Genomic DNA, 11,485 nt, shown 5'->3' with positions numbered 1-11,485 from the left:
GGGGGGCTCTCTGTTCCCCCAAGTACTGACTTTTGAACCAGTAGCAAAAGTATGTTGACTGAATTAAACAGTTTGGGTATACATGACTGTGGAGCACTCTTCTTTTTTAAAAAAAGCCCTTATTTAGCATCAAGGTTTTAAATATAATAATATACGATCTATTTTGTGTGAACAAAATGCCCTTACAGCCACTCTTCTTGTCTTTCAGAAAAGCCATTGCCAAGTCGGGACTCCAGCACATGGTAGCCCAGCCAACCCCCACATTCGCCTTAAGAAGTGACTCAGAGAGGGAGATTCGTAATTCTGTTGATTGGAGTGTAAGTTCCTGTCTTGGGTGAAAGAAAGAAGAACAGGTTGTTTCTCTATCATTAGCTTGGCTGCAACTATCAAGTCCCCACACTGTTGGCCTTTAAGGGTAAAAGCAGAGAGTATCTTTGACCACAGTGTGCGTCACAATCAGATTGCTTGGGATAACGAAAGGACTTAGACTTATATACCGCTTCATAGTACTTTACAGTCCTCTCTAAGCAATTTACAGAGTCAGCATATAGCCCCCAACAATCTGGGTCCTCATTTTACAAGCCTTGGAAGGATGGAAGGCTGAGTCAATCTTGAGCCTGTCAGGATTGAACTTCAGACTGTGAACAAAGTTAGTCCATAGAAAATACTGCATTCTAACCACTGTGCCACCAGGGCTCCTGATGAAAGTGGAAGCAACATAGAGAAGTGGAAGCATGATGATGTCCCATCATGTGGTTCATGTGTATTCCCATTTCCCTGTTGCAATAACGCATCACCAGAAGGATGCATCCCTGGTATGACTAAGACAATGGGCCTCTTTCCAGTTCATTATGAGGCTGAATTTAAGAAATAAGTAAGTCCTTGAACCAGAGTAGACCATGATGGAACACTGGGCAGGTTCTAAACTAAGCGTAGTTTTGCCTGGAGTTCTAAATTGCCTCTGTTTTTCAGGAAACTGCAGTTTATGGGGAGCACATCTGGTTTGAAACCAATGTCTCTGGGGACTTCTGCTATGTGGGGGAACAAAACTGTGTGTCAAAAATGCTGGTAAGTTTTGTAAGAAAATTGCCACTGTCTGATAAACGTCAAGAGTATGTGAGATTATAGCACCAGCTAGTGGAGAAATCAGACACCTGAAATTATTAAAACAGCATAGAAATATGTTTGGTGCGTTCAGACTGACGCATGAAAAAAAGGAAATATGCTTATTTTACTGAATTGATTTACGCTTTATATGTTGTACACACCTCTCATGACTTAGAAAGATTTATAACAATTCAACAAAACATTATTTTAACAGTTACTAAAATATCATATGAATAAAAATTCCAAAATTATAATAATAATATTAAACACTCTGGATGAATAAGTAATTTTAAGCTGCTTCCTATGTGCTAGCAAAGAAGAGCCCCCTTCAGTCCTAGTAGCACTTTGTTCTACAATGTGAGCCCCATCCCAAAAAAAAGCTAAATTCCTTACTGGTGTCAAATGTTCTTGTGGCAAGACTTGCCAAATGGGTGGCAAAGTGCACAGAGGCCTGAATAGAATATTTGTTTCTGTAGGAAGCTTGGACTTCAGTCATGTAAAGTAAGATGCATCCGGCTGATATGCAGCCATTTAGGATCAGTGCTGGAACCAATAAGTCTTTCATTTTGCAAGCCTGCTTCTTAAGGAAACGTGCATCCTTCTGAATCTTGAAGTAAATCCATGGAATGAGCTATCTTTTCTGAACTTCGCTGCAGCCTATTTTTGCAGTCTTTATAATAAGTAGGAAAGGAAACATAAAACTGAGAATTGCCAGCATATTGCGGACATCTTGCTCTAAACTGTAAAGGATTCCTTCAGTGACGCTAGTATTAATTGTTGTTGTTAGTTGCGAAGTCATGTCCGACCCATCGCAACCCCATGGACAACGTTTCTCTACGCCTTCCTGTCCTCTACCATCCTCTGGAGTCCATTTAAGCTCACGCCTACTGCTTCAGTGACTCCATCCAGCCACCTCATTCTCTGTCATCCCCTTCTTTTGCCCTCAATCATTCCCAGCATTAGGCTCTTCTCCAGTGAGTCCTTCCTTCTCATTAGGTGGCCAAGGTATTTGAGTTTCATCTTCAGGATCTGGCCTTCTAAAGAGCAGTCAGGGATGATCTCCTCTAGGACTGACCGGTATTAATACTGCTTTATAAAAGCCCCATGCAGAACAGTTTTGGTAAAATCTTCAGTTTTAATTCCCTTTTTCTATATGAGTTGTGAATTTATGTTATTTTGAGCCATCTTAGTTGCATAGGAAGTTTCACAGCCTTTTCTGCAAAACTCTCAAGGGAAGAGGAGTTTTACCTCAGTGGGAAATGGCATGGAGAGAATTTTGCCAAAATCTAGGAGTACGTCTAATTATGGATTCATGGGGAATGTGTTGTTTTTTTTGAATTTTTTTAAACTTATTTTTGACATAAAACATAAAACATCATCTTTTTAGAGCAAGGATTTGATCCAGTATAAAATAAGTATAAATTCCAAATTTCATCAATTAACATCTTAATGGAAAAAGAAAAAGAAAAAAAAGCAGAACAAATCTAAACCCAATTTTTGTCATTCAATCTAACATCTTATTCTAATATTTAACATTCTATTATGTAATCACCCTAAATCTTAAACTTCAAATCTAAACAGCTCTTTATAATATTCATTTATCATTTTAACTATCAGTATTTCATATATTCTCCTTACTTCAAAGACCCAAATCAAGTCAATGTTTCTTTTAAATCACATCTAATAATCAACATAAAATATTTTATTTCTCTCTTAAAAACATTTCAAAATCAGTAACTATTCTTCAAAGATATCTCCTTCACTCCTCCAAGGTTTATTTTTGGCTGGATTGCAGCTTAATTAGCTGGTTTCCAGGGATGCTTTCCTCCACTCCTAACCTTATTTGTTGGCTGGACACAGTTTGGTTTTAACTGCTTTCCAACATTTTCTCCTTCACTCCTCCTAAGGTTTATTTTTAGCTGGATAACGACTTTTCAGCTGTTTTCCAGGAATGCTTCCCTCCTCTCCTAACCTATATTTCGCTGGTTCACAGTTTAGCTTTGATTGCTCCCCAGTATTGTCTCCTCCTCTCCTCCTAAGTTTATTTTTGGCTGGTTCACAGCATATTTAGCTGTTTTCCAGGGATGCTTTCCTCCACCCCTCACCTTATATTTAACTGGTTCACAGTTGATTTTAACTGGTCCCCAGCATTGTCTCCTCCACTCCTCCTAGGTTAATTTTTGGCCGGTTCACAGCTTAGTTATCTGTTTTCCAGTGGTGCTTTCCTCCACTCCTTACCTTATATTTAACTGGTTCACAGTTTGGCTCTAACTGCTCTCCAGCATTTATCTCCTCCGCTCCTCCTAAGTTTATTTTTGGCTAGTTCACAGCCTAATCAGCTGTTCTCCAGGGATGCTTTCCTCCACTCCTAACCTTATATTTAACTAATTCACAATTTAGCTTTAATCATCTGATCATCAAAATAATACTTCCTTACCAATTTAAAATAATAATGCATTTTAATGTATATCTTCTCTCCCATTCTGTCCTAAACTATTAATTTTATTTAAGTTTCTCCCATTTCGTATTTGTTTCTTGTTTTTCTATATAAAGCAACATTTTAATCCATTTTGAAACACCAATTTACCATAATTATAAAATCTAAAAACAAATCTTATTAATATTCAAAAATTCATTTCCATTCTCTTATTTACTATGAAAAAACAACATTTTAAACCACTTTCAAATCAATTTTCTGTAACCATTAGAACTCTTATTAATATTTTAAAAATTTCTTTCAAAATCTTCACATTTTTATAGTTTTTCTATAGTGACATTTCCCGCTTTAAAAATAATCATAAAATCTATAAACAATTCCTGTTAATATTCAAAGCTTCATTCACATTTTCTTATTTTCTATAAAGGACAATATTTTAAAGCATTTTAAAGAAACAATTTTCTGTATTCGTTAAATCCATCAAGAATTCTTATTAGTAATCAAAAATTCATTCATAATCTTCATATTTCTTATAGTTTTCCTATTATCACGTTTTCTCCACCTTGAAAATCACTTCTCTCAATAATAATAATGAAAAGTCAAAAAAGGAAAGAGAAAGGGAGAAGAAAAAAGGAATAAAAGTATAGCAAAAGAAATCAAAAGGAAAGATTCAAAGAAAGAAAGAAAGAAAAAGATAGGAATAAAACAAGAGAATAATAAAGAAAGGAGAAAGAAAATAAGAGAGAGAGAGGAGAGAAGAAAGAGGAAGTCTCCTCCTTACATTGTTTGGACATCAATTACATAGAAAACATTACATCCATTTTAATCAAACTGTAGTACTTTTCTCATCTTGCTACCCAGTATATTCCAGTTTTTTCCTTTCTCCAATCTGTCCGTACTTTTTCCTTTCAGCTCCAATATCAATAAGTTTATAAAAACTAAAGGATTTAGTTCTTTTGTATTCCACATATGATACCATCATGTCTTCTTCTGTTGCTCCGCCCTTCCCTTTTGTTGGAATGCCATTAATCAGCAGTTTTTAGTGTTTGAATTAATTTCTTCTTTCCAACTATCCATAAGTAGTCCAAAAACAGATTAAGTACATCTAAAATCAAGTCTCCTTAGTTTTTCCTCGAAGTAATCCAATTTGGGAAACAAGATACAAAGTTTCTTCTTTAAATAGCAAGCAGTTCACAGTTTGCAGTTTCCACTTTCATTTCTCAGCAGGGAGCCATTTTCACTTCCTCCGCTTGTTATTTCTCATAGCTTTAAAAAGACATTCTACTTATTTTCTCTTCTCCTTCTCCGTCTTCAAAAATAATCCATTCTCATTAAAGATCAGAAAAATATCAAATTATAAATCCATCCAAAGGAAGATTAATTCTAAAAGCAGTCAATAATATGGGTCTTCTCTTTGTTAATTGCTTTAAATCCTTTGTCCAAGTAGTTCTTAGCCGCTGTTAAGGCCAGGGCATTGTTAGTACTCAATTATTTGAAGGCTGTTCCCGCCTGGGCTAATATTACTCACCCAGCATTCAAACACCTTGCTCCTTCATCTCCTCCTGCACTTTGCTTGTCCTGGTTGCAGAAGCTGCCGCTCTTGCCACTGCCGGCGTAGAGGGCAATCCTCCGGCCCCGAGGAACCTGCCTGTTCCTCTCGGCCGTCTGAGGGGTCCCTCTCTAATCCCCGTCCCTCCAGGATAGGGTAGGTCCGTAGACCTGCCGGTGGTGGCTTAGTAGATGGGGTTTTCGTGGGGCTCCAAGGAGCCCCGCTATTTCCCCGTCCATTTGCCGCGGCGCCAACCAGAAGTCGATTCATGGGGAATGTTGTCCTACTCCCAAAGTAGCACTCTTCCCCCCCCCCCAATCAAAATTGACAGCCCAATTATAATTTTAGCAATCTTTTCCCCCCTTTTTTAACAATAAAAACAATATCTTATATGCTTAGGGAATGTAAAAGGTAGCATATGCAGGCCAGGCTAAGATCCCAGACCATAGAGTCACAGATGCTCCAATGATCTTTTTCAGCATATCATCAGGGAGATGGAACATGAGTGTGCTTGCTAGGAGCCAAGAGAATGGTGAATTATATCTGGGCAATGCCAAAGACAACTCAGAATCCAGAATAGCATGTGATCTGATCTGAATTTATTTCAAGTCTCAGCTCTCCTTCACAGCAGACCAGAAATTTCAGATCTGCCTGTCTAGTGTCATGCTAAATCCCTGTAGCCCTTGAAAAATTCATGGTTTTTTTAAATGATGGTGATTGTAATAATGATATGTAGCTCCAGATAGCAACCAAAAAGGCCTACTCCAGTATAAAGTAGTTGCTTATATATGGAAGAAGTATACATTAGTCTTCTAGGAAGGACAGCACCTTCTCTGCTAGGGTTACAGAAAGCTCTTAAAACCTGGCTTTGGTCCCAGGCCTGGAGTTAATGTATTATTATATTTTCTGGAGCCTGTTTTGTTTGATTTGTATTGCTTGTGAGATGATTTCAGTCTGAGCTGTTTTGTTATGTTTTATCTGTTTTTATAGATTGTTTTTGTTTTTGTTTTGTATGCTATCCAGAGTCTATTGGAGTTGAGTAGCTATAACAAGCTTGAATAAATAAATAAGATTAAAGGTGGAACTGCTGCCCATTAAAGATTAGATGAGTGTCTACAGTATATACCAGCCCACCTGTCTGAATCAATATAAATGTGTACAGTAAAACCTCAATTTTACAAATCATTTGCAAGAAATAGTGCCAGTGGTAGACAAATGTCCATTAAATATGAATTTAGACAATTGATCTACTTTGCATTTTCTGCCTAATTACATCAGTTGTCCCAGCTGCATCAAAACAACAATCTATCCATTATTAGAAATGGAGACCAAACTAAAATTTTGTTTGTGGCATCCAACATTTGCTGAATGAGTCTGTAAAATTGTTGATAATCCTATATTGTTGATAATTGTAGATGTTGTTGATAATTCTGAGTGTTTATTTCCCTTTCAAAATCTCACTGTGCTTTCTGTTGAATATTTGAAGACATTTTTTTCTGTCCCAGAATTTTTCTTCAAAAGCAGAAGCAAATTTTTGCAGTTCCCTACTATTGCACAATCTTGATCTTAATCTCTCTCAATCAAATAATTTATTCTAAATATTGTATGCATGTTCATATACAAAACAAAATAAATATGTACTATGCATTTGTAATTTTTAAAAAGTGAACATTTCGTGAAAAGAAAGATATCCTAACAAAGAAAAACATGAAAGAAAGTAGTTAGAAGCCTGATATTTGACTGACAGTCTTCATTTGATGCATTTAAATGTTTTAATTAGTTTGCAATTTATTCATTTATTCCGTGATGCTTGAAAAGTATCAAGTATCCAAGTAAACAGAATTATGAATGTATTTATTTATCAAAAAGACTTTTATGGCCACCTCTCTTAAAACACATCTCTGAACAACTCACAGCGGAGATGTATAAAAATATATTTTAAGACATCTCTTTATTAAACCTGGGGGATTACAATCTAATTCAGATTTGTTTGCCTCTTCTGAATTCTACTTGATTCATTATGATCAAGCAATGGGGGAAGACATTGTGCTCCATATCTCAAGTCACCTTGAGATGCCTTCCTTGCCTGACATTTATATAGGGATGGAAATATGCAGACTAAAAAAAAATGGCTTTGATCTGCAAGGTTTTTTATATGTTGGAATTTATTCCATCGAATCATTTTTCTGGATAATTTGCAATCTTCTCAGGCACTGGTTGATTGTATAAATATTATGTTTCCTTTGTTGCAGCAAAAACCTATGTCCAAGCGCAAATGTGCAGCCTGCAAAATTGTAGTCCACACACCCTGCATAGAACAATTAGAAAAAGTGAGTAGACCATCATGAAAAAGGCTCTGCTGTATTTGATTCCATCTTGCCACAACCAAAATCTGAAAAATACTTACCTAATAGGATAAATTCATAATTCTTTTGTTTTTAATTCTTTGATCCTAGCTTAGTATTCTGAAGGCCCTAGATTCAGTTAAATCTAAATTTATTTCAATCCAGACATTACCAGTTAAATAATCCTGGTTGGAGAACTGGGAGGTACCCTGTATTACTGCTATTTAGAGAAGATTGTAGTGAGCTAGACAAATTCAAATTGCATATCCTGTAGTTTCATATATTCTTCTTCTATACTTTTTCATTGAAACTATTTAGAGGGAGGAATGACAGAAGAAAAATATCAAAATAGACTGTTATTCATAGAATTAAATCCTCCTCCTATTAAATCCTCAGATTAATTTCCGATGCAAGCCTTCCTTTAGGGAATCTGGATCAAGGAATATCCGGGAGGTAAGAACTGCATGAACTAGTTAGGATTTTGTTAAAAGTGGGGGATTTTTAAAAATATGCAGCTTCATCCCAATGCGTTTAAAATATTTGGCGTAAATTTGTAGCAGAAAATTGTAGCCAAGTCTAAAGCTGTACTTTTCCATGAACATAAAATATAAATATGTTTTTGGAATAGAAGGCTACTATGATGCATGTCTTTTTATCTTCGAGAATATACACTGCTCAAAAAAATAAAGGGAACACAAGCAGAAGACATCCGAGATCTGAATGAATGAAATAGCCTTATTAAATACTTTGTTTGTTACATACAGTAGTTTTGTGTTCCCTTTAGTTGTTTGAGCAGTGTATAAACTACTGTATGTAAAGAACAAAGTATTTAATAAGGCTATTTCATTCATTCAGATCTCGGATGTCTTCTGCTTGTGTTCCCTTTATTTTTTTGAGCAGTATATATATTCGTATAGTGAGAAGTAATAAATTTTGTGCTAAGCTCTTGTGTCTCTCTGGTTCAAAAATTGCATATGTAGTAGTCATGGAAAGATTTTCTTAAAGAAAATAATAAGATATTATTATAGGAATAAATGAATAAATGCATGCTATCTGGTTAGTCATTACAATTGTTCATTTTTAGAACTATTACTTATGGTATTCATACACTGAATCTGTATTAATGAACTTGTTTATCAATATAACATTTCATTAATCTTATACTTGAAATTTTACTAGTGTAACCTGTGAATTTTTATAAGAATAGTGACTCTGAAAGTAAATCCAACTTTGCTACAAAAACAGTTGACTTTTTCCAGTCATTAGATAGTGTTTATTCATCTGCATTAACTCTGTTTCTTAAACTTATTCCAGGGTGTTAGCTCCCAAGCTATATAATATGTTTCATCAACAATATTGACAGAATCTTTGCATGGTTCTGTATTTGATGGATGGTGTTTAAAGCCTACAGAAACCATGTTGTACCTTCCTTCTTGAAGAGAAATGGGTCTACATGCCATTTGGGGAAATGTGACCAGCATTTTGTGCAGCCTGTGTAGTATAAGTAACGGTCTTGAAAGTACAAGATAGAAAAACCCGAGGCAGCATCTATTCTTGATAAGAAAGGCAGTGCTTGCCTTTAAACTTGGATGAAGAACAAAAGCAATCTCCCTGAACTAATTCCTAAGGTCACTTATGCAACATTCCCCCTACCTCCCAACAAGAACAAACTGTGAATGGTATCTAATGCCTGTCTTCATTTGCCAGCTCTTACCGGAACACCAACAGCTTAATATTTAGCAGCACTGAAAGCTGTTGTGTTCCTTCCTGTTCCTTTGTTTCTTTTTTCCTGAACTCACTCTCCTCTTTCTTTGTAGCCTACTGTTGTGCGGCATCATTGGGTACACCGGAGACGCCAGGAAGGGAAATGTCGACAATGTGGAAAGGTGAAGAAAACAGTCCATATATGTATCAAGATCTTATCAAGTTATGCAGAGAAAGAGAGTGGGGGGGGGGTTTAAGAGGAGCCGAGCTTAGAGTGGAACTGGTGAGAAACTATATTGGACTTGCATCTTCGCATAATATTCTTTATTCTACCAAATAAAAATAAAAAAGATGCTATATACAGTGTGATTGATTTTTATGAACTATTATCTTTCAGACTTTGATAAGTTTTTTCCCACATACCGTTTAACTGGATCGTACTGCTAATTCATTGGTGATTTGTTGGGTTTCCAGAAGTTAACCTTCAGAAAGTTCCAGAATCATGTAATTGAAGGACATTTGTGTACTAAATTTATAAGTATATATCTGTTGCAACACACAAAAATATGATTATTTAGTAGGCTTTCTACTTTTCACTGTAATGCAAAATGAAAAAGGAAACATGAATAATGTTTTTTTTTTCCTTTGTCTATCCAGGGTTTCCAGCAGAAATTTGCCTTCCACAGCAAGGAAATTGTAGCCATCAGCTGTTCCTGGTGTAAGCAGGCAGTGAGTGCAGCGTGCATTTGTTTACCAAGATACTATTCTCTTTTTCTCTACTTCCATTTGCCCCAGAAAATGATGTGCTATTTATTGAAGGTTTTTAAAATTAGTTTTTACTTGTGTATGTAAAAGTATATGGTTTTATCATTGTAAGTTCTTGGCTGCAATATTTCTTCTTCAAGGAGAAAAGTGGAGGGAAAATAATGTTGAGAACAGATCTGTTCAGAATGGGGAAAATGAGGAATTAAAATACAGGTCATTCTTGCTTACCAATGACACCTGGGACCAGCTACTCTGGTCGCTAAGCACCACAGCTTCTAAGTGAAAAATCGTGTGTCTGCACAAGATAAAAACTCACTTCTGCTTCCATTGTTAAGCAAATCACCACAGTCATTAATTGGGATATCGTATGATGGCGATTTCTAATTTCACTTCTATGTTCTCTTTTAATTCTGCTTCTTGAAAGTCGATTGTGAAGCACACAAATGGCAATTACATGACCATGGGATGTTGTAATGGTTCTAAATGTGAAGATTGGTCACAAAGCTTTTTTTTTCAATCATTGTAACTTTGAACAGTTATTAAATTAGATACTATAGTTAGTAAGCGAGGATTACCTATAGTATCTGAGGTGCAGAAACTAGTCACTCACTTTTTACTTTCTTATATATTTCCCAAGAGTATTGTTGGCTTGACTGCTAGTAAAAAAATCTGAATGTAGTATTACAAGAATGTAGTATTTTTTTTGTGTGTGGAGGGAGGGAGAGAGAGAGATGCAAAGCTAATTGCTCTTTTCTATATTAATATTCTGACATAGGAGTGTATTTAGAAATGCAGAATGCAGAACTCCTGCACAGGGAAATATAAAAGAAATTCCCTAACATCCTGAAATAGTATCATCTTTCCCACCATCTCAGCAGTCTTCCTGTAAAGGTTCAGGCAGACAAAACAGGAACTATAAGTTCTCAGACCAGGACAAATGTACAGTGACTTTCAAAAACTTCAAGGCCATTAAGCACTGAGCCAAGTTTCTGGTTATTCAGTAGGGCAGGAGGAAGAAACTTCAAGTTAAAATTCCTGAAGTCTTTTTTTCCCCCCTTTGCATAGCAATAGACAATAGACTATTGTGTTATAGCTTTATTACTGTCTGTTCTAAATATTCTAATCTAGTTGAGCTACATCTGAGAGTTTTCATCCAAGTCAGGCCCAGGAATTGTGCTAAGTCATGAAGTCCCCAGAATCCAAATTTAGGATGATAAAACCTAGCACTTAAATCTGATTTCCAAACCTTTCTGCTTACAGGAGTACACTAGTCCAATATTGGGAACAGGCTCATAGAGGCAGCGATTGTTCTTAATCAGTTGTGTTCTTTTGCTTCTTTTCAGTACCACAGTAAAGTTTCATGCTTCATGCTGCAGCACATTGAAGAGCCCTGTTCACTGGGGGCACATGCTGCTGTTGTCATCCCTCCCACCTGGATTTTGCGTGTCCGTCATCCCCAAGTATGTTGCAGTTTTAGGTTTTCTTTATCCCTGTGCAAATTTCTCCCCTAAATCCATTTATCCTTACTTACCAAATGTGTTCAGAGCAATGCTCAAAGTTCCCAACAGAATTCAGGGA

The 11,485-nt window shown here is 36.1% G+C and overlaps 1 protein-coding gene across 20 annotated transcripts in view; it reads left to right on the top strand.

Moving 5' to 3' along the window:
* Positions 1 to 11,485, top strand: part of DGKZ (diacylglycerol kinase zeta) — a 159,819-nt gene that overhangs the window by 111,969 nt on the left and 36,365 nt on the right. For all 20 annotated transcript variants that reach the window (XR_015729494.1, XR_015729484.1, XR_015729482.1 and 17 more), the window contains 7 exons: positions 209 to 317; positions 973 to 1,068; positions 7,346 to 7,423; positions 7,835 to 7,891; positions 9,256 to 9,324; positions 9,800 to 9,871; positions 11,251 to 11,367. Coding sequence is in view for 17 of the 20 variants with exons in the window: in XM_087876537.1 (XP_087732663.1) it covers positions 209 to 317; positions 973 to 1,068; positions 7,346 to 7,423; positions 7,835 to 7,891; positions 9,256 to 9,324; positions 9,800 to 9,871; positions 11,251 to 11,367 (598 nt within the window). In the remaining 3 variants the exon portion in view is untranslated. The remainder of the gene's footprint in view (positions 1 to 208; positions 318 to 972; positions 1,069 to 7,345; positions 7,424 to 7,834; positions 7,892 to 9,255; positions 9,325 to 9,799; positions 9,872 to 11,250; positions 11,368 to 11,485) is intronic.

Source organism: Pantherophis guttatus, chromosome 1 (assembly GCF_059756535.1).
Source record: "Pantherophis guttatus breed Tessera chromosome 1, ASM5975653v1, whole genome shotgun sequence".
NCBI lineage: Eukaryota > Metazoa > Chordata > Lepidosauria > Squamata > Colubridae > Pantherophis > Pantherophis guttatus.
This window is presented reverse-complemented; position numbering and strand designations above follow the sequence as displayed.